Source organism: Gossypium arboreum, chromosome 4, assembly GCF_025698485.1.
Source record: "Gossypium arboreum isolate Shixiya-1 chromosome 4, ASM2569848v2, whole genome shotgun sequence".
Classification (NCBI taxonomy): Eukaryota; Viridiplantae; Streptophyta; class Magnoliopsida; order Malvales; family Malvaceae; genus Gossypium; species Gossypium arboreum.
Window position 1 is genome coordinate 111479817 of NC_069073.1, and position 22867 is coordinate 111502683.

At 30.1% G+C, this 22867-nt stretch overlaps 2 protein-coding genes and 1 long non-coding RNA gene across 3 annotated transcripts; 1 reads left to right on the forward strand and 2 right to left on the reverse strand.

The window, feature by feature from the left end:
- Positions 1-357: 357 nt before the first annotated feature.
- LOC108459773 (probable protein phosphatase 2C 65) lies at positions 358-3131 on the reverse strand. The gene is made up of 4 exons (XM_017759177.2): positions 2389-3131; positions 1433-1717; positions 1000-1341; positions 358-916 (listed from the first exon to the last, which is right to left on the reverse strand). Exons 1-4 carry the CDS (start codon positions 2635-2637, stop codon positions 500-502), a joined length of 1293 nt encoding a protein of 430 aa, XP_017614666.2. The 5' UTR covers positions 2638-3131; the 3' UTR covers positions 358-499.
- Positions 3132-10274: 7143 nt separating this feature from the next.
- On the reverse strand, positions 10275-12635 carry LOC108460699 (uncharacterized). Its single transcript, XM_017760297.2, has one exon. It carries the CDS (start codon positions 12000-12002, stop codon positions 10464-10466), a length of 1539 nt encoding a protein of 512 aa, XP_017615786.1. The 5' UTR covers positions 12003-12635; the 3' UTR covers positions 10275-10463.
- A 7638-nt stretch (positions 12636-20273) lies between these two features.
- Positions 20274-21609, forward strand: LOC128291446 (uncharacterized). The gene is made up of 2 exons (XR_008281234.1): positions 20274-20360; positions 21349-21609. It is a non-coding gene; the product is annotated as an uncharacterized LOC128291446 (long non-coding RNA).
- Positions 21610-22867: the final 1258 nt, after the last annotated feature.

Here is a 22867-nt window from a genome sequence, read left to right on the forward strand (position 1 = left end):
TTTTGGAGAAAATTTTCGGTTACTTTATAATATATTATTTTTTGAAAACTTAGAACTGAAATTTAAACTAACCCAAATTTTATCAATTTAGTTCATCAATTTTGAAAATTTTTAAAAATTATATTAGTTAATTTTACTATTTAAATATATAAAATATTTATTTTTACATTATAAAAATTGTAATTATTATAAATTAAATAGAAAATAAGAATTGACTTTGTTTAAATAATTGCAATATGTTAACTTCTGAATTAAATTGAACTGAATTGAATTAATTAATATAAAAATAAAAATTACAAATCGATTTTCTTTCTTTTATACATATAAACAGATGCAATGATGTAATAATATACTTGATTTATAAAAATATGATAATTTCATTATTAATAAAAGAAGATCATAAAATTCTCAATAATCAAAATTAAATTAAACTTTGAGTGCCAAATTCCGAAAATCATTGGAATAATATTTGAGATTTTTTTTTACTATATTTTACATATTAACTTTGGGTTTGTCCACCAAAATCCGTAGTTATTTTGTCCCTACTCAAACTGCCAAGCCGAGAACGCTGCTTGATGGTGTTCCCATTTATTCTATTTACTTCTTCAAGCGCCTTTGGATCCACCACTATGTCACAATTAATCACAGTCTCCCCTTCTTCCGTTTTCTTGCCTTTCGGATCCACCCCATTGACGTGACTTGCGGTCTGCTGGCTGATATCTGATAACGTTCCCGATACCGAAGGTCGTTTCTTGAGGAACAAGCAAACAACCGCGCAGTCATCGACCTTAGAACCCGGGTACTTGGTTCTCCATGCTTGAACTGCATAATAAACCAGTACTTTTGCTGCTATAGATGGTCTCTTTACTGAGGCTACTATTTGTACCACCTCGTTGTTTGAAAGCACATCCCACACCTGCACCAATTTTAAAATGGTACTATTATGCTGTGTCAAAATTGGTTCAATTATGATTTGCGTCCCTCTATGTTATAACTTACCCCATCAGTTGCCAACACTACAAATTCATCTTTGGGAGTAAGCCTTCTATAAGAAACTTGAGGTGTAGAGATAAGTCCATGATCCTTGAGGCAGAAATCCCCGAAAGCTCTCGACATAGCTAGACCGGGGCAATCTTGGTCGGGCATCCACACTCTCGGTACATTCGGTTCTTCTTCCATTGCGAATACTCTGCCACCGTTCTTCTGGATTCTTTCCAATTCACTCGGTAAACTAGGTTTCAAATCGACTGTGAGTTGGACTGGAATGATTTGGTTTTTGTTGTCCCTGGTGCCAAGAATCGCTCGAGAATCCCCCAAGTTCGAAATGATCAAGTGTTGGTCCTGAAATGACATTCATTATAATCATACACGCACACACACACACACACATATATATATATATATATGGTTGATGGTAAACAAATGAATATACCTGCTTAACAATGGTTACGGCCGTGGTGCCACTGCAGTAACTATCAAGGGAATCTTCCATGCTAAGATCTTCATCCAATTCTTGGAAAGTTCTAATCAAACTTGCCTCCCAATGCTTGTGACTGCTGTCCTTGTCGCCCTCCTTCTTAGCGCTGGGCCGAGGCTGATGCATTGTCGAAAGCTTCAATGGCAAGGCATCGCATACGTAGCGTGCAACCTTGTGACCCGATGGACCGTGACCGTCAAATACACCGCAGAAGAACACATTCTTTTCCCCCGTAAAGTTCTGCATATTTTCAATTGTTTAGTTCCATTATTTTTGGAATATTAAAACACCAATTCAAGCAGCGCCAAATAAATCAAACATACCTACTATCATGATATAAAGATGATCTGCATCTAAAGTTTTGGGTCCAATTACAGTTTTAGTCCCTCAACTATGTCAAAATTTGAGATTTAATCCCTCTATTTTTTGATTTGATATAAATTTGCCACTTTGCTTTTATAAATGGTATTAGTAGATCCAAATTATTAACACGGGTAGGTATTACCATTAAAGTGGTGATATGAATTTTTTGCTATTATTCGATCACACAAGGTCATGTGAAAATCCAATAATGATTTGGCTAACACATTCTAGCATAATAAAAGGACTAAAACATAATTAGACTGAATCTTTGGATGATCAGTAGGTAAGGGCATAAATTAGACATTGAGGGATTGAAGAAACGATGATAAATGCACTTAATGTACGGTTTCAAGTTGATTAACATAAAGTTCAGGGTTCGCTCCTGTATTGAAAGAACAAAACATTCTAACATAACAGGAACCAACAAAAACACAAGGCATGCGATTATTGCATAGAACATACGTAGCCATAGCAGATGATCACCAAATCCAACAATTAATCACATTCCATAAGATTAAAAATGATTCATTAAGCCATGAAGAACTGACCTCCCAAACGGTCATAGCGTCCTGGTTGATCCCCTTCTTGCCCTTGCGAGTGTACATTGAGGTCAAGGAGGAGGAGCCTTGCAATCTAACAATAGCCCCCGCATGTCCAATCCTGGTAACATTGGCGCTATTGTCATCATTGTTGATGTTGTGGTCTCGATGGTGCCCCTCATCCTCTTTTTCATCTGATCCTTCTTTTTCATACCGTCTACCTTTGTACTTGAATTGCGTAGAACAGCAGGCACCCATCGTTTGGTGTGGGTGTAAATCCAAGGAAATATACCCCTTTTTCCTTAAAAAAAAAATTCAAAAAAAAAATGTGTGCAGCACCCACAAAAAACAAGGCTATGGAACCGGAGGTAAAAATCAAAGGCCCCAAATTGGAGAAGGAAAAATAGTTGGTGGTGGAGGGGACACAGAGGGATTAGAGATATTTGGTTATTTAGTAATGGTAACGATGTCCATCTATACATTGATTGATTATTTTGGACATCAATTTGGGGAAAAAAAAAGATTTACAATTATCATACATGATGACATCAATTAATTTGTAAAATAAAAAAAATATTTTTACTAAATATATATCACAGTTGTTATTATTTTTATTTTTTTTAAGAAAAGGGTAAGCTATTTTTAATTTTATTGATTGTTATTTTCATATTTGTGCTGCATATTTAGAGGGACGATGAGAGGAGAGTGGGTGATGCAGGCAGTAATGTCACAGTAGAGTACATGACATGCCTGTTTGTTGTTTGTTCAGGTTTTTTTCTTTTCTTTTAATTTCTATTTTCCAGGTTTAGAATGTTCCATTCAAGAGCTATTTTCGTTAAACCCTAACCACTTTTATCCTTAATTGCTTCGACTCTATCTCTTTTCCTATTTTTTCATTTAATTTCGGTTAGTAGGGAGTCTTCGTATGATTGGATTTGATTTTTTCATTTCCGCAATTTATTTTTTCCTTTTATATTCTTTTATTATTATTATTATTATTATTATTATTATTATTATTTTCATTCTCTTCTTGCTTCTCCATCTCTTTTATGTTCTTTTAATTTTCTTTTTTATCTTCCCTTCTCCCTTCTCCGTATTCTAATAATAGTTTCAAGAGTTATCTCAATTGATTTTCGTGCAACCAAGCACTTAAATCCATCATATGGTTAAATGTTACACATAACAAGTAACCTATAGTTGATTGTTTGACATAACTTGTAGAAGTCTTATGTTTGAAATCCCAATTCTTTGAATTAATTATTAGATCATTTAAGTGATACAACTTTGCAGATGTCTCATTTTTTAAATCCAATTTCTTTGCATTCATTATGTGGAAAACAGAGAGGAAAAAGGGAGAAATAGAAGAGAATGGAAAATAATGAAAAAAAGTTAAAAAACATAAATAAATTAAATTAAATTACTCAAAAAAAAAAATGAGGGACCAATTATATTGCTTAACCTAAATTTTTTGTTTGAAATGATAATTTGACGTGCCACGTTAACTTACCGTTATACCATTGACGACAATTAATGGCTAAATGACTAAAATGTTACAATACGTTAACGTAAATGACTAAAATATAACATTTCAAATATAAATTACTAAAATATAACATGAGATAAACAAAAATGACTATTTTAATAGTTTACCCTTAATTCTATTCAATTTAAATTTATAAGATAAAAAAAACGTTATTATCTTTGTACGGACCCAATTTTGCCCGGCCTGTTTAAATAAAAACCCAAAATATAAGCAGTCCACTTACAAAAGGTTTTAACCCAATTATAAACCCATTAACCTAAACCACTAACCCCTTTACAGATTAGGCCCGTTAGCCCAAAACCTAAACTCATGTTTAGGAAAATGAAAACCCTAGCTCACCCTTGCGCCGTACCCCCCTCCCATGTGCGCCCTTGGCACGCACGACGCCAGATGGCTGCTTCCTTGCACCAAAATGGCCGGTTTTCACCCCGTTGACCCTCCATGGACCTGCAAACATGGCAAAGAAAGGAAAAAGTAAAAGCAGTGCCAAAACAGTAGCAAACAATAGATTTTTGTATTCGGCTATATAGCCACAAACACAAAAAGATTGTAATACACGATTAAGCAATAAAAAAAAACAACAAACAAAAAAAGGTTGAGTCTCGTTCTCTCGTTTTTTTACTTTCAGTTTCTTTATTTTAATTTCTGTTCTTAAATCAGTTTTTTAACACAAATATATAGAAGAAAATAGAAAAGAGGAATTACCTGGAAACCCGGAGCCGGTCGTCAGTCGTCGGAGCCCTTATTTTGTCGTTGAGACCGATTCCCAAAAGGAAAAAGGAGGTCTTTTCTCTCGAGTTCTCGAGCCAAATAAAGCACCATCTTCGGGTGCCCTAAGCCAGAGTAAAAAAACTCCTTCGCACGGCCTCAACCACCGCCCTCGGTGGTATTGTGCATGACGGTGACGATCAGTTTCTTTTGAAACCCTAATAGAGCACAAATCGGGGGGGGGTTGTTCTTTTTAGAAAATGAAGCAAAAAAAAAAAAGTGTTAAAACTTGGTTTAAATGGTGCAGCAAAACGGTGCCGTTTTGCCTTAAGGTTATCAGTGCCTAAACGGCGCCGTTTGGGTGTCAGACCCGTGTGACCCGACTCGATGGAGGCCATGATCCGCGTGTTTTCATGCCCTATGGGTTATTTATTGATCCGGTCCCTCCGCTTTTGTGGTCTGTCGCAATTCAGCCTTATTTCCTTTCATTTTATTTTGATTTTTACCCTGTAATTTTTGAAATGTTCAAATTCAGTCCCTATTGAAATTATGCGTTTTGGGGGACGGGGATATTCCCCCATTTGGTCCCCCATCTCATTCACGTATCACAATTTAGACCCGATATTTGTATTTTATTCCCTTTTTTATTATTATTTTGTTTTAATTTCGATTAAGTCCTAATTTGTTTAATTTCATTACTTATTTATCATTTTATATACTTGAATTCAATAATAATATTATTTATTTATTTATTTGCTCATTCCTCGTCTACTTTTAAAATTTTATATTCATGTTTATTTTATTTTTCTAACATTATTGCTGTTTCTCTAATTCTATTTATTTGTTTATGTTTCTATTATATTTCCATTCATTATACTCCCATTTTATTTATGCATTAATATATTACTTTTGTTTTTCATATATACATATTTTATTATTATCATTTTATACCCTTTTACATAGTTTTAAACTTCAGATCTTTTTTTTCTTCTTTTCTATTATTAATGTCATGTTTATTTATTCTTTTACATAAACTTTATTTATTTTCTTCGTTTCCTAGTGTTGTCATTTTACTATTTAATTACTTATTTTGTAACAGCCTAATTTTCAGTGGTGTCGGAACAGTGATTTGAGATCACTAAATCCGACAAATGAGTAGGAAATATTATTAATTTAGTGAGTATAAGTTAAACGTGAAGTTAGGAAAAAATTTGAAATAGTGAATAGTGTACTAAAAAAAATATATATTAAAATAATTAGAATCGAAAACGAGGTATCGAGACCTCAGGAATTTTAAATCAAGCCATAAATATTTTTATAAATATTTATGGAGTGTTAATAAGTTAGTATTAAAGTTTCGTCAAGAAATTTTAAAGTACTGATAGCTAATTGAACAAAAAGGACTAAATTGTATCAAATGCAAAATTGTGAGAAATGATTAAATAGCTTAAATGATAAAAGAAAGAGGGTTTAAAAGGAAAATAGACCCAAGGTCTATTTGGGCTGGACGGCAAGGGCATGAAATCAGCAAGAAAATAAGGAGAATTAAGGGCAAAATTGGAAAATTGCAAAATTTACTTAATAAAGCTAGGACTAAAGTGGAATTATCTAGATTTCTCTTTATTTTTCTGCATTCTCATCAGCAAAAACACCATGGAAGAGTTCCCTTAAGCTGGTTTTTCATATTTTTACTGCAAGTAAGTTCAATTCTTGATTATTTCTTGAAATTTTTGTGTTTTTGTGACTTTTACAACTAGGTCCACTTGTTGAATTCATTAGTTTTTGATTCTATGAATTAAAAGTTTCTATGAATATGTGTTGGAAGTATATGATGATTTAGCATGGAATTAGAGCTTTAAATTCTTTATGTACTGATTTTATTGAAAGAATTGAATAGAAAGTGAATGTTTGGGACCTAAATTGTAAAAGAGTTTGAAGTTAGAGTTTTATGTGGAAATTATGAATTTCAATAGTTATGAAATAACTTATAATGTCTAGGAAAAGTATTAATTGAGAAAATTAGCTTAATTGAGGGGTTAATTGAGCAAGGACTGAATTGTATGAACTGTAAAATTTGGGGCAAAATGAAAATCAACATTTTGCACTTAAACAGTTTTGGACAGCAGCAATAGTCTAACTTTGAAAAATCACCAAAAATTGTAGAAATTGAATTAGAGAATGAATAAAATATGAAATTAAAGCTTATTGAGTCTAGTTAAACGGTGTAAGCAATGAAATTGTAAATCATGAGATATAATAAGTTTTGTGGGACAATGTCAGAATGATTTTGGGTTCCCCTGTTCTGACTTTGAAAAATCATCAAAAATTGGATAAAAATAATTAGGGGCTTAATTTATATTTTTAGAATCCTAAATGAGTCTATTTTCAATATAAATAAACGGGAACATCATTCGAATTCTTTACGAGGAGATAATTAATTTTTAGTGAAGAAGGGTCGGAACTGTCAGATAGCAGAACTGGGGCAAATTTAAAGAATAAACTGTTCTTATTGGCCAAACCAAAAATTCTGAAAATTTTATGGTAAGAATATATATGAGTCTAGTTTCATGGAAAATTAGCGGATCTTAATTTGGAGTTCCATAGCTCCAGATATAAATAATTTAGTGACTATGATACGGATGAATAACTTTGAATATACATATAAGTCAATAGTGAAATTATTGATAATGTTACTTGTAAGCATGATATATACATTAAGGATGTGGAATGGAGAGGAGGAGGAGGAAAATATATATTAATATTCAGCTAGCATGGCTAATTTGCATGTATTGAGCTCAGGGACTAAATTGAATAAAAGTAAAACTTTAGGGGTTAATTTTGTAAAAATGTAAAAAAATGACTAAATTGAAGGGAATGAATTGTTTTATTATCTAAATTAATAAATTGAATGAAATTATCAATTTAAGATTAGGTGAAATTTGGGAAAATGATAAATTACCAATATGCCCCTAAATCTTGGTATTTCTGCAATTTAGTCAGGTAGGTTCGTATATCTTGAATGAGCATGTAAATATGACAATTTAAATATTGTATCGTATTATATATGATGTTTGAATTGAATATATGAAAAAGGATGTTACATGAAACATGAAAATGAATACTAAATAATATAAATTAATTGAAATTACTCTAAAAATCTCGATAATGCCTCGTATCCTATCCCGGTCTCGAATGCGGGTATGGGGTATTACATATTTTACATCTTTACATATATACTTTCTATTTTAGATTATTTTATACATAATATATTTTAAAATTTCTCAAGTGTTATTTAGCTATTCTAATTTAGGTATTAATCGTTTTTAATTCCTTTCATTGTTGTTCGTTTTGATTTTTCTATGTATTACTTATGTTAAAATATATTTTTTATATATTCTTTATTTTAAAACTTTTATATATATGCATATGTATATATATATATATATATATATATTTTCTATTGTTAAAATCATTCATATGAATCCTTTTGAATTTGCTTGGCGTAATATAGGTCTTAAAATTCCTTTACATTATTTATTTTAAACTCGCTTTATGTATTATTCTTTTTAAAATGTTTTACTATTTGCTTTAAAATTTTTATATATATTAATTTCAAATTGTTATATCCATTTTGTATATATATATAGTAATCATTTCTTTGATTATCTTGTATATTACCTATTTTAAAATTTCTTTTACGTACACTCTATTTTTAAATTGTTTTGCACATTGTTGATATTAAGTTTCTTTTTCACATTATTTATCTTAAATTTATTCGTTATCATACTAGATCATTGCCATTGCATGTACTATGGTTCGTTTATTTGTATTTCCACATTATTGTCATTCACTCATGTAATATTTTTATTCATGTATCATTGCTCTATGTCACACTATATTTTTATTTCATATTATCGCCCCATGAATCAAGTCTCATTACATTCATCCAATAAATTATTTTATTTTCAATCCAAATGAATAACGTACTTTATTAAACATTATACTCGCTATATTTCAAAAAAAAAATTCTAAATAAGGCAATGTTTTGCGTTTTGGAACATCGAGGAATTGTGCCCTAACTTACGGGGTTTCGGTTTTCTCGTTGGTCCTAAATAGCCAAATATCCTTTTGAGTTTTAAAATGCACAAGATCCCAATTAAAATTAAAGACGACTTTACGCTCGGGAGTTCATGGTATTGTGTCCTAACTTACAGGATGTGATACTCCAATATCTCGAGATAAGGAAATCTTTAACAATCATTTTGAGCTAATTCAAGCATTTTAAAAATCAATGCTAGTATAAAAAAGGGATGGCATTTCAATCCATTTTCAATTTTTAACTTTCAACATTAAGACACTAACTAATCAATTAGGTACCAATTTTGGGCATGTCAAGGGTGCTAATCCTTCATCGCATGTAACCGACTCTCGAATCCTTTTCTCTCGAGTTTCGTAGACCAAAAATACCGTTTTAATAAACTAAAACGTTTTATTAAGGCAAGGGTGATTCGTTCACACCTAATAAAGATCGGTGGCGACTCCCGTTTTAATTTTCATTTTCAAACAAATTCGATTCCCGCTTTCAAAAAAATGGTTTCAACAATCTTAATAAAATCAATTTAACTTATAATTTTTATGATATATACAATAAAAATAAAATAAAATATAAATGAGTAAAAAATTTTAAATAAAAATAAAATACTTTAATTTATTTTAAAAATTCAATAAAACGTACCGATCTGAATCAAAGAAATTGATTTATTTTGGTTTCAATTCAAAATTTTAAAATAAAAATATTACTAGATGAATATATATATATATATTTTTTTAAATTAATCTAAACCGTTATCACTCACATCCAAGATAAGTTTTCAATAATCGTTTATCTCAACTTTTAAAAAATACTAAGATAATCATATATAATTAAGAACCTGTGAGCAAAATTCGATTCAATTTAAAAAATTTAATAAATTTTTTAAATTTTAAATTAAATAGTTCGAGTTATTTGAGTTAATCAAGTTATTCGATCAACTCGAATAAAAAATTAAATTTTTTGGTTTAACTCTGAATATAAATTACACAATTCGAGTTATCCAAAAATCCGAATAAAAAAAGACAAAACTACGCCGTTTTGAAAAATATTTACTTATTAAATTAAAAGGCAAAACCATTATATTGTTTAAGTAGTTAAATAATTTTGTACTTCGTTTACTAGTTAAATAATAAGTTTATGTAACGCAACATTGATTATAAATAATAAGATTCATTAACTCAACTTGACTTGCCTCGAGCTTTTTTGACTCGATTCAATCTGATTCGAAAAAAATTCAAATTAAGTTTGGTTGCTAAAATAGAATTCGTTAACTTGACTAACTCAAAATTTTTTGACTCGATTCGACTCGATCGAATACTCACCCCTAATTACAACCCACCGTGACGGGCCGTAATAGAACCGGCAGAAATGCCAACCAGGTACTTAATCCTATTTATAATGCCCCTGATTTTGATTATTGACACCCAATGAGACTTCAAGTTGAATGGATTGTCAAATGTCAGACCTTTGAATCGTGATATATCCCAAATTAAAATAGAAATATGCCCTCAACATTTAATGCGAGGAGCTAATCATGTGAACCAGGTAAGATGTATGAACTCCATGATTAAATACTGTATAAGAACAATGAAACAACCCAGTAAATGATAAATTTCGATTTGTACCTACATTCCCATTTAAATGAATGAACTGAACATCAAATGTAACAAGCTAAAACCCAGAATGAACGTAAGAACCTATATAGTTGACTCACAACATAGGAAGGCTAATGAAACTCACTCACCACCATTGATGGACGAGAACCCCGCTTTCACGGAGTGAAGTAAAGAGTTGCAAGCATTGGTCGTATGTCTTCTCATATTTAGCACTCCTTTGACCAGGACAACACCTCTGCCACCTATTGTAATGGCATTCGAGGAATATCTCATCGATCAAACAGATTGCACCTGTTTTGAAAAGCCTCGGAATCAAATCGAATTCAGTTCCTTCCACATCCATCTTCATCACCACGAAATCGCTCTCTGTCACAGTGTTTATCAACCACTCCGCGAAATCGAACCCTTGGATCTCGTCCACCTCCCCTCCGCTTGATTTCACCGGTTGGATTCTGCCCATCCCTCTGCCTTTATCTTTAAGCTCATCCACTTCTTCTTGGCCAGGATCGCGGTTAATCTCGAATCGCAGTGTCTCGTTCTTAACCCATGCTGCATACGGCAACAGCGTGACCGTCTTCTTCTTCGATTCATACTGCTGATGGAAAGTCTTGTCGGCCTCGATGGCATATACATGAAAGGTCTTGTTCTGTTTAGGGTATTGTTTCCTGAACCAGCTTCCAATACTAGAACCGTAACTCCTAGCCCCAACATCAACATACAAGTATCGGTTCTTGAAACTTATATCAACCATTGATGGCAAATACTTCACGTTGTTAATATTTCTTTTCAAGGTAATCCATGGCTTCAATGGCTCTTCCTCAATAAGCGGCTCTGCTTTTTGGACCAATTCCCGTTTGTGCCCCGGAACCGAGCACTTATTACCGGAAACACCATCGGGAATCTTTCTACCCCCATGGTTACGAATTACAGTATCTTTTCTTAACACAATCTCTCTAATATAAGGCATTGATGAATCGAAACCAGCCATGTCGATCGTTTTAACTAAATTGAAAGAACTGAACAAATCAAGTAATGAATTGAAACTGTATGTATCATTAGCCTTGACGTGGACCACCACAAACCCTTCGGGTTTCAGGGTCCGAGCTATTTCCAACGCGAAGTCCGCCGGGCGAGCAGATGCGTCGAGGCGAGCTCCTCCGGAGAATATGAAGTCAAAAGAATTATCATCGAACGGTATCTGATGCCCCTCACCTTTAACCACCAAAGGCTTGGCCGCTTTCTTGAAAATACCGATGGAGTTCTCCACGCCGATCTCTTTCAACGCGAACACTTCCTGTCCCAACGGAGTCTCCACGCAGAGGGACTTGGAGTGAGGCGAGAGCAAACCCTCGGATATCAGATCTTGGAAAACGGAAGAGTAGAAATGGACAGCCCTGATCCACTCCTTACTGGTGTAGAGGTCACGGCGAGGATCGGAGCCAGAAACGGCGTCGTTCCCGACGATGGCGGAGACACCAGCACCGGGGACGATGAAGTTGAGATTCTGCGGCAAGGAGAAGAAGCAGAAGCTACCGAGAGTGCAAGATTCGCCGGTGATGCTGACCACGTATACAAATCGGAAGACCATGATGAGAACACCGAAAATAAGAGCACGCGCCAGAATATTCCTGAAAAGACTCGACTTCCCTGTAGCAGGTTCCATGATAACACTAACTTCAAAACAAAATTAAAAATAAAAAATAAAAAGATGCCTTTCTTCCTCTGTTTGAGCTGTAACGATTGCAGTGTGATTTTTGTTCAACAAAAAAAAAAAAGCTCGGAGAAATCGTTGAAAGATTAACGAGAGCAGAAGCGAGCGGAGGTATGGTTGGCGCCGACGAGATATCTGGAAAAGAAAGGAGAGGAATGAACTGGGAAATAGAAATGGAAAAAAAGGTCAAAACGGGAATGCATTTTTTAGAGAAGCATATAGGCTGTATTGGACGGATAGCCCTTGCTGTTTATGTAATGAAAGATCGGGATCAGAAGGCGACTTTAGAGTTTCTTGGTGGTGGCAGTGGTGGTGCAGCCGCCGTAGATGCTGGCGAGGAGAGAGTGGAAAAAAAGTGAGATAGTAAATGTTTGGACGAAAAGGAAAAGGAAAATACAAGGGGCGGATAAAAGGGGTTGGTTTAGGTGTCCCACCGGCCGCTAGTGGGGTAGGTTTTCAACGCGGAAAAAGCCAGCACATCAGAGAAGCCGCTTCGAAAGTAGGCAGTGAAGTTACCTGGGTTTAAATTGACAGCCCATTATATCCTTTACTCTCCATATTTGATGCCGATAATTTTTCTCTTTCAATTTGAAATCTAAAAGAAAAAGAGGGGAAAATAAAGCAAAATTGATTCCTAAGGATCTATTTCTGCTTTTAATCCCTGTAGTCTTCTACTCATTGCATATTTAATATTTAGTCCCTCTACTTTTGATCTCAACAAGTACTTCTGTTAAATTGAATTGTATTATATTTTTAAAATAATTTTTTTTTGCAACCTCACTAATAAATATTACATGCGTGAAAAGTCAAATAAGCAAATAAAAATGTTGAATCTGCGTTGTAAAATTTCCATTCTAATTCTAGGGTTGAAGTTTTTTTGTTTGGTATAATGATAGGTGCCTTTATCCATTTTACAATTTTAGTTTAGTTTTATTCATGTCAAAAGTGGTATTTAGATAAAGTTCTCTTAATTAATAATAGTTTCAGGATTTAAACTTAGCCCAAATGCTTGAGAAAGCAATCTATTGCCACTTATTCTAACCACTTATCGGTAGAGTTGAAAAATCTTTAACACTATTTGATATAAAGTATAGTGAAAATCGATTTTATTTTATTTTTTTTTGCAAAATGACAATGTAAGTAAATCTTCTTTTAAAAGTTTTAGAAATGGCACATAATTCAATTGATGTGAAGCTTTTTGCGACTCTTATCAATTAGACTTCAAATATTCAATCAAAATAGTAAGAGAAATTAAATTCATGATATTAAAAATATAAAGACTAAATTTGAAATGTGTAAAGTAAATAAGGACTGAGAATAAATTAAACCATTCTTAAGAATGGAAGTTGAGTTGACTTCATTTTGGTTTTTGAGTTGATCAGATCGTAAATCCACATGGCAGAATGAGTATCTCTGTCTTGCCTAAATTAATGATTTTGACTGCAGAACAAAATTAAAATAATTTTGCTTGTTTATAGAATGTTTTAAAAATAATTATTAGTATATTAGATAATTAATACACACGTAACAAACGCGTACATATGTTCCTGTTTAACCTTTTTTACTATTATAATAATGTAGTTTTGGCTTCATCAGCTCGATGAATGTATTTGTATGTACGTAAACCAAACGCAAAGAATGAGTATAATTATTAAAACCAAATTTAAAAAGGTAAACTATAAAACAAAAATAGTGATTTTGTTTACTTAATATTATATTTTAGTTATTTATATTTTAAATGTTACGTTTTAGTTATTTATTTATTTTGTTACGAAGTAATCACCCTAACATTAAATTATGTTATCTCCTGAACGACAATCCTATGTGATAGTCCAAATGAGTTTTAAATGTCAATTTAGATGTCCAATTGCTGGGATAAAAATAAATTTAATTCAACTGCCATGTAGGACTGCCGTTTGGGAGGTAATAGAGCTTAAAGATAGAGTGACAACTTCGTAACAAAACGATAACGTAAGTGACCAAAGTGTAACATTTCCAACGTAAGTGACTAAAATGTAATCTAAGACAAATAAAAATGATTATTTTTACAGTTTACCCAATTAGAAATATGGAATGACATAAGGACTATTTTAGCCTTTTTAACTTTAAAAAAAAATCATTTTTTATTTAATTTTTTGTGTCTTTTAACTCTTGCAATAATTAGTGTTTGTTAATTTTACTTGTGTGACATATATGTAAATTGCCGTGTAGACGATACATAAATATTTAATTAATTTATTAAAATAATTTTAAAATTTTTATTTTAAAAAATATTTTATATTTTTTGAATTTTAAATTTTAAGTATTGATTTTTTCATTCATTTTAAAATAATTTAACAAAAATAAAAAAATAAATAAAAGAATAAAAAAATTAGAGTGCGAAATAAGTAATTCATTATATCGAAATTTTATTTCATTAGTGGAATCTTAAAACAGCAATTTACATTTATATACATTCAGCTTTGTCATCATTTTTTCTTCAATATTATATTAATAGGAAAAAGTGCTTTCGTAAGGAGTAATATTTTTCTTCACAAAATAATAATAATAATATCTTATTTCAATACAGATGCTTCGCTTTCCCACAGCAGTATGGATGCATTGCCGCCTGCGTAAGTAATTCATGAATAAATAAATAAATAAATTTTGATACAAAAACATTTTCCCTCAATTTACTTCTGTGAATAAAATATGGAGAAGTCCCTGTCATCCTTGCTTCTCCTCTTTTCTCCATTTCTTTTTATTTTATTTAAATTTAAGGTTAATTACATTTAAATTTATTAAATTTATATTTTAATAAAATAGTCATTAAATTATTAGTAAGTTTTTATTTAAGTTAATAAGCATTTAGCTATTTAAATTTTTTTATTTAAGTCACTGGGTTCTTAAATTTTTTAAAAGAAAAGTCTAGTTAGTTAGCTCTAAGTGACAATTCAAAATTAATATGATAGATTAATACCTATCAATGAATAAAAATATATTTTAGATCCAAGTTGATATGATAGTTACTCTCGGATATGAGAAAAAAATTGTTTGCATTTTGTTTTGTAAGTTTGTGATGTTTAAAGTTATTTCATAAAAAGATAAGAGGAATGAAAGCTTACAATTGGTGTAAACAGTGTGAACTACTAACGAAGAAAACCATATAAAAATAATTTTAGTAGTTCAGTAACTTAAATAAAAACTTTCGAATAGTTCAATAGTTATTTCATAACTTTTAACGTCGAATAATGAAAATATAAACTTACTAATAATTTAATTTACTTTTAATTTTAAGTCTAGAATCTAATTTTTCAAGAAAAAGGGTGGAATAATAGAATATAAATCTATATTATTTAGGAATTTTAATCATTGTAAACAAATTTTGACAAATTTAAACTCTAGTAATAATTATGAGAGGATTAGATTTTCTACATTTACACCTTCCATCTAATGCTAATTACGACTTCAAATCGACCAAAGTATTTTACCATCGAAGCAGTATCTTGAATCTTGATCAACAACAGTGTTGGTAAAATTACTTGTTAGGTCCATTTATTATAACTATTGGTTCAAATTAGTCCATCTATTTAAAAATGACATAAAATTTATTAATTTTTATATATTTCATCTGCAAAACCATAAAAAAATAAAAGCTTGAATAATATTAACTTTTTTTTTATTATTGGGAAAGAAAATGGTGAAATCAAATTTAAGTTCTCATGCCTACAACACAATGCTCTTGCCACTGTTATAATAGTAGGTGTCTTTGTAAGGTTGTTGGCCAATATTAGGCCAATATTATGATAAACCATAAATAACATTTATTTTTAAAAAGTAAGTGTTATCTCTATTAAAAGTTTGCCTTATTTGAGTATTTTAATACTTTTATGATTAAATTGATTTATTTAATAATTTATGAGTTTGCTAGGTACATTCATCATGCAATGTTTAACTTTTAATTAATCATTCATTATTTAAAATTTTTATTTGGTATACTAATGATTGAGTATCTTTTTTTATTTTATTTTTCAAAATATAAATTAAAGATACCTTTTAGCACCAACCAATTGTGAAATATTTAGACCAAATATAAATTCTGAAATTATTATTAATAATTTTTTTAATTTGATTACTACTCGAATCATTAATTTTATTGATAGAAAATCGAATAAAGAGAGTTATAAGTAATAATAAGAGACATGTAACCATCTTTTAATATTATAAAAACACTTGGAGTTGTCATAAGGCAAATGTAACCATCTCTTAATACTCTAATTGATCAAGAGGTGAAGGGTCTTGGTTTGTGACAAATAAAATAGTGAATAAGACATTTCATACAATTAATTCACACATCTTTATTATCCGTTGGGCTTGTATTTTAGAATGAGTTGGTTGGTAAGGTAGTTACAACTCAGGCCAGCGTAAGGACAGATAGGATGGACCACATGCCGCTGGAAAGTGCCGAATGCTAACGCCAATGCCAATGCCAATGCCAATGCCAACGCTAAGGCTAAGGCTAAGGCTAAGGCTAAGCCATTGCTTTTCTTTTATTCACGTCTATTCCCTTACTCTCTTCCCCACACTTTTTCTTTTATTCTTTTTGTTATGCATTATACCCCATTTTACCTCTTTTTTTTAAATATTAAACATAATTAAAATATTTGTACAATTTTTAAAAAGAATTATCAATAAATTACAGGAAAGAAATTGTAGATAATATAACATAATATGAATTTTGCATATACAAAAATTATATAATATAAAGTTTTAAAATTTTCTATTCATTATCAAATGAATTTATTTAATAATTTTTTAATAGTGATCAATTTTATTATTCTAGAACCTGACGAATTTTATAAACAATAAAAAACATTTAAAATGATAAAATTAATTAATAATAATAAAACAATTCCAATTAAAAGATTCTCTAAAGTTGTATTTAGGGATAAGGAAGGTAGTAGGCAGACCCACTGTTTTTTAGTTTATAATATTTTTATTGGGTGGGTAAGCTCAGGCTCAGGTTCAGGCCCCACCGGTTTCAAGAGTAAGCATGCACCGGCATAACGTGAGAGCAGTTGGAACTGACGACACGTCATTTGTTATTTCTCTTTTTATAATTGGTTCAATTATCATCAATTTCAATGGAAATTAAAATGTTTATTATTAGTAGTAATGATTAATTCAGTAATGATTAATTCTCCTCGTGGATGTTTTTAAAAGATATAATGTTAATTATAAAATATATTTTATTTTTATAAATAAAATTAAATTCTTAATCTTATGATTAAGAGATGAGGTAAGTAATCACGAGAAAAGATTTTATAAAAATATGATTCCAAGTCATCTCTATATCTTTTTAATAAGAGAATAATAAATTAGATTTTTTTTCTTGATTTTTAGCATTTTTAATTGGATTTGAATTATTTCAAGAGAAAAAATCTGATTTATCATTCTCTTATTGAAAATAGATGAAATGAGGTGGAATCACAGTTTCATACTATTCTTTCTCAGAAATCACTATATATCCTCTTATTATTGAGAAAAGATTGTATAAAACTCTGATTCTATTTCATCTCTATCTCTTTCCAATAGAAAAATGATAAATAAGATTTTTTCTCCTCATTTTTTACATTTTAATTGGATTTAAATTTTTTCAAGAAAAAAATCTAATTTATTATCCTCTATTAAAAAAGATAAAAATAACATAAATTTACAATTTAGACAATCCTTCACCTCATTATCTTGAAATCACTATTTACTTGTAATTTCTGAATTTCCGATTTTGTCATTACAACTACTAATATTATCCCCACCATTCCCATTATGGGTTCTTTTTCCCTTTATTTTTCATATTAATAAATTTTCTTTTCCTTTAATGTTTAGGATTAATATTTCCCGTTTTGTATTAGTAAGTATTTATTAGTCCAAAAAGAAAGCAGTTAGACAACTGTACCAATAACAATATCAACATCAATAATATGTGGCACAATGTTATGTTTACCCGTTAATCTCCGCCTCACTTAGATGGCAACGTGACCAAGTGTACCGGTTTTCTATTCCCTCCAACCTACGATTTTAATTTTTATTTCTACTTAATCTATTTTATAGTTCGGTTAAAATCAAATTAATCGATTAAATTAAATTAATTTAATTAATTAATCAGTGGTCAAATTTAATTCTATTGGAGACCGATTAATAATTTTTAAAATTTTAATTATCGACTAATTTAATTGAAATAAGATAATTAATTGAATTTATCGAATTAACGAAATAAATAATATATATTATATATAATATATTTTTGAACAATTAAAAAAGTGAACATTAATAATGTATTTTTATATGTTTTATACTTATATTAACTAAAAACAAAAACATATAAATTTCGGTTTGGTTAATGGTTAAAGATTTTTACATTTTGGGTAATTCGATTTGGTTAATAATCAAACCGATCCTTTGAACACCCTTAATCTATACTATCTAAATTTTAACACACCCACAATATGGTTAAACGGAAATATTTTATATTAAAATATATATTTATAAGAATATATCAATAAATGATTATAAGGGAGAAGTAAGAATTTTTATATGATTTGTTGGTCTTGTATTTGATTCCCAAATAATATTTTTCAGTTGTTTTATTTGAAAACTATATAAAAGTATGAAAAAATGAAAATACTCTTATAATAATATTAATTACCCTTTAAAGTAAGGATATTTTAGTAATTTCATAACTAATTGGTATAAAGTCAACTTGTGACACCAACTCAATCAATCACTTTATAGATAGTATAGATACATATGTAATATATATATATACATATATAACAAATATATTTATTAACATTTCATATAAAAACTTAAATTTGATTTAGTTCAAATGGTAAATGAAAACATTTTATATGCATGGTGTCCTTGGTTTAAATATCACTATGGACAAATCTTTATTGATTTATAAAAATATAAAAGATAAAAAAAACACCCACATAATCATATAACTTGCTTTACAAATAAAACGATTCAAGTAAAATATTTAATAAACAGTATAATATAAAATAATTGATTGAGTTTATATCACAAGTTAACTCAACATCAATTTAATTGTGAAATTATTAAAATGTCCTTATTTTAGAGAGTACTTAATATTATTAAAGGGTATTCTCATTCTTCCTTATTTTTATATAATCTTTAAACTAAAAAATGAAAAAAATTATTTAAAATTGCACACAAAGTCAACAAATCCATATAAAAATATTTGGCATTCCACTAATAATTATTTGATGATATATATATTTAATATAAAATATTTTCATTCACCCACATCATTTATGTGATAAATTCTAATTTTATTTAAAATTTTAATATATAAATTTATTCATGAGAAAAACAAATCCTCTTTTCATCCAACCAACTCCGTAGCATTACATAACTTAATATATATATATATATATATATATATATATTGGTGAAAAATAAAAAGGAAAACTAATTAGTTACATCCAACATACTGTAAAAAACCTTTTGACTGGTCTAAATCTAACATACTCCGTTCTCTAAGGGAAGGAATATCAAAAAATTGCAAATCCGCTCTAGTTGATAGTGCTTCTTTTGCCATGCAATCAACAACTTCATTTTGTTCTCTGGGAATATAGCGCAAACACCATGAACTCTTCTGAGATAGCATACTTTGAATACGCCTGATTAAGGCAGAGTTCGAGGTGACAGATGTAACAGCCTAATTTTCAGTGGTATCGGGAATAGAGATTTGATATCACTAAATCCGACAGATGAGTTAAAAATTTAATAAATTAATACCTATGAGTCAAATGCGAATATAAAAGCATTTTTGAATTAGTGAATTTGGTGATTTAAAAGAATTAATTAGGTAAATTGGGTCGAGAATGAGGTATCGAGACCTCAACTTCATAAATCGAGCCATAAATATTTTTAGAAATATTTATGGAGTGTTGGTGAGGTAGTATTAAAATTTAGTCAGAAAATTTTTACGTTTGGGTGGTTAATTAAATAAAAAGGACTAAATTGAAAAGGGTGTAAAAGTTGCTAGAAGGATTAAATAGCTCAATTGTCAAATGAGGAAGGACCTAAAGTGAAAATAGTCCTAAAGGAGATATTTTGGGCGGCAATAGCTGAGAAAAATCAGGAAATGGATGAAATAAGGGCAAAATTGGAAAATTGCCAAAATTGGCTAAATAAAAATGGGACTAAATTGGAATATCTAGAATTCTCTTCATTTCTCTTCATATTCATCAGCTGAAAAACAGCCATGGAGGAGGGTTCAAGCTGGTTTTCATACTCTAGCTTCATGTAAGTTTAATTCTTGCTTTCTCCTTCATTAGTTTTTGATTCTATGAAAGAAATTAAAAGTTGTTATGAATATGTGCTGGAAGTATATGATGATTTGGCATGGAATTAGAGCTTTAAATTATTTATATGCTGATTTTATTGAAAGAATTGAATAGAAAGTGAATGTTTGGGACCTAATTGTAAAAGAGTTTGAAGTTAAAGTTTCATATGGAAATTCTGAATTTCAAAAATTATGAAATAACTTATAATGTCTAGAAAAAGTGTTAATTGAGAAAATTATCTTAATTGAGGGGTTAATTGGGCAAGGACTGAATTGTATGAATTGTGAAATTTGGGGCAAAATGGAAATAAACATTTTGCACTAAAACTGTTTTAGACAGCAGCAGTAGTCTAACTTTGAAAAATCACTAAAAATTATAGAAATTGAATTAGAGGATGAATAAAATATTAAATTAAAGCTTATTGAGTCTAGTTTCTTATAAAAGAAATTATGTAAGCAATGGAATTGTAAATCATCAGATACAATAACTTTTGTGAGACAAGGTTAGAATGATTTCGAGTTCCCCTGTTCTGACTTTGGAAAATCATAAAAAATTGGATAAAAATAATTAGGGGCTTAAATTTATATTTTTAGAATCCTAAATGAGTCTATTTTCAATAGAAACAAACGAGGACATCATTCGAATCCTGTACAAGAAGATAATTAATTTTTAGTGAAGAAGGGTCGGAACTATCAGACAGCAGAACAGGGGAGACTTCAATGAATAAACTGTATTAATTGGCCCAACCAAAAATTATGAAATTTTTATGATAAGAAGGTATATGAGTCTAGTTTCATATAAAATTAGCGGATCTTAATTTGGAGTTCTATAGCTCAAGATAAAAATAATTTAGTGACTATGACACAGATGGATAGCTTGAATATTCACATAAATAGATAATGAAAATTATGGATAATGTTACTTACAAGTGTGTTGTTTATACTAAGGATGTGGATGGAGAGGAGGAGGAGGAAAAATATACATATATATGAATGACTCGTGTATAAATTGATCACATGCCCGGTTATAATCGATGAGTGTTGGATTAGAAATGATATAATGTTTTATTTGGAATATTTATTATGAAATTATGATTATCGTTATAATACAAAAATTGAACTTGTGAGTTTATATGGCTAAATTTTAGTGATTATTTGTTAATTTTATGAATTTTATGATGAGTTATTTCATATGTATTGATGATAAAATCGTGAATAATGTAAAAGCATGAAAATTGAATAAATGATCAAATTGAGCATTTCATTCGATGACAAGATGAATTGAAGGAAAAGACCATGGTTGGACCATGGAAACAAGTGATAAGTGATAGCTTGGCTACACTTATCGATCAAGGACAAATGAAAGTGATAAGTGATAGCTTCGCTACACTTATCGATCAATGGCAAATGACAACTGAAAAGTGGTAGCCCGGCCACCGATCGATGAAAAGTGGTAGCCGGTTACGATCGGTGAAAAGTGGTAGCCGGCTACGATCGATGAAAATGGTAGCACCACTACGATCGATGAATAGTGGTAGCTTTGGCTACAAGTGACAAGTGCCAAGTGATTTCTGTATAAGACCATATCTGGGATATGGCATCGGTGTGATATATGCTACTGTATAAGACCATATCTGGGATATGACATCAGTGAGATATGTGATTACGTGTAAGACCATAGCTGGGCTATGGCATCATTATGTAAAGATGTGTAAGACCATAGTTGAACTATAGCATCAAAAAAAACGAAGTACTCAATTCCGTAAGATGTTCACTAATTTGAAAAAGTTTGGTAAGTATTACATGGAATTATGTGACATAAGGAAATACGAGTTGATGAGACATGAGCATAAAACTTGGTTGATGGATGAATTCATTTGTAATTATATATTTCTACGCCTTGAGTGTATTATCCGTATGAATTGGTACCCCAAATGAGTTAATGAGAAAACTTCTAGTATGAAATAATCTGAGTTCGAAATGAAATATCATGAAAACGTACTTGAAATACATTGGTATGTATTGTATATGCCATTTGAATTCATAAATGTGGAAAGCAAATGTACGTGGAAATATAAGATGATGATATTTGTACATGGAATTTATTGATGAATACGTACATCAAAATTTATCTGATAAATTTTAGTGAACATTGAAATTGGGCTCAATAAGTGATTTGGAAATTTAAATCGTAATTGGTAGGAAGAGTTAATGAATTGCATATTTATGAATTGTTACACGTATTTGTCTGAAATACGAGGAAGTGATGGTAATTGATACATAGAAATATGAAACTATGATATATATAAAAACATGGAATATGTTTGATAAATGTGTTCATTCATAATTATAGAATTATGTACCTCATGTGTGCTATTTGCATAAAGATGATATTTCAAATACTTTAGTGAATAAAGCTTAAATATGAAATAGTATGAAATCGAAACAAATTGTTATGAAAATGTAT

Excerpts from the sequence above, each read along its gene's own strand:
- LOC108459773 (XM_017759177.2), bottom strand. The coding sequence starts at position 2,637 with ATGGGTGCCTGCTGTTCTACGCAATTCAAGTACAAAGGTAGACGGTAT. Across the intron at positions 1,718-2,388 it reads ACGCTATGACCGTTTGGGAG|AACTTTACGGGGGAAAAGAA; the intron begins GTCAGTTCTTCA and ends GAAAATATGCAG. Across the intron at positions 1,342-1,432 it reads CCGTAACCATTGTTAAGCAG|GACCAACACTTGATCATTTC; the intron begins GTATATTCATTT and ends ATGTCATTTCAG.
- LOC108460699 (XM_017760297.2), bottom strand. The coding sequence starts at position 12,002 with ATGGAACCTGCTACAGGGAAGTCGAGTCTTTTCAGGAATATTCTGGCG.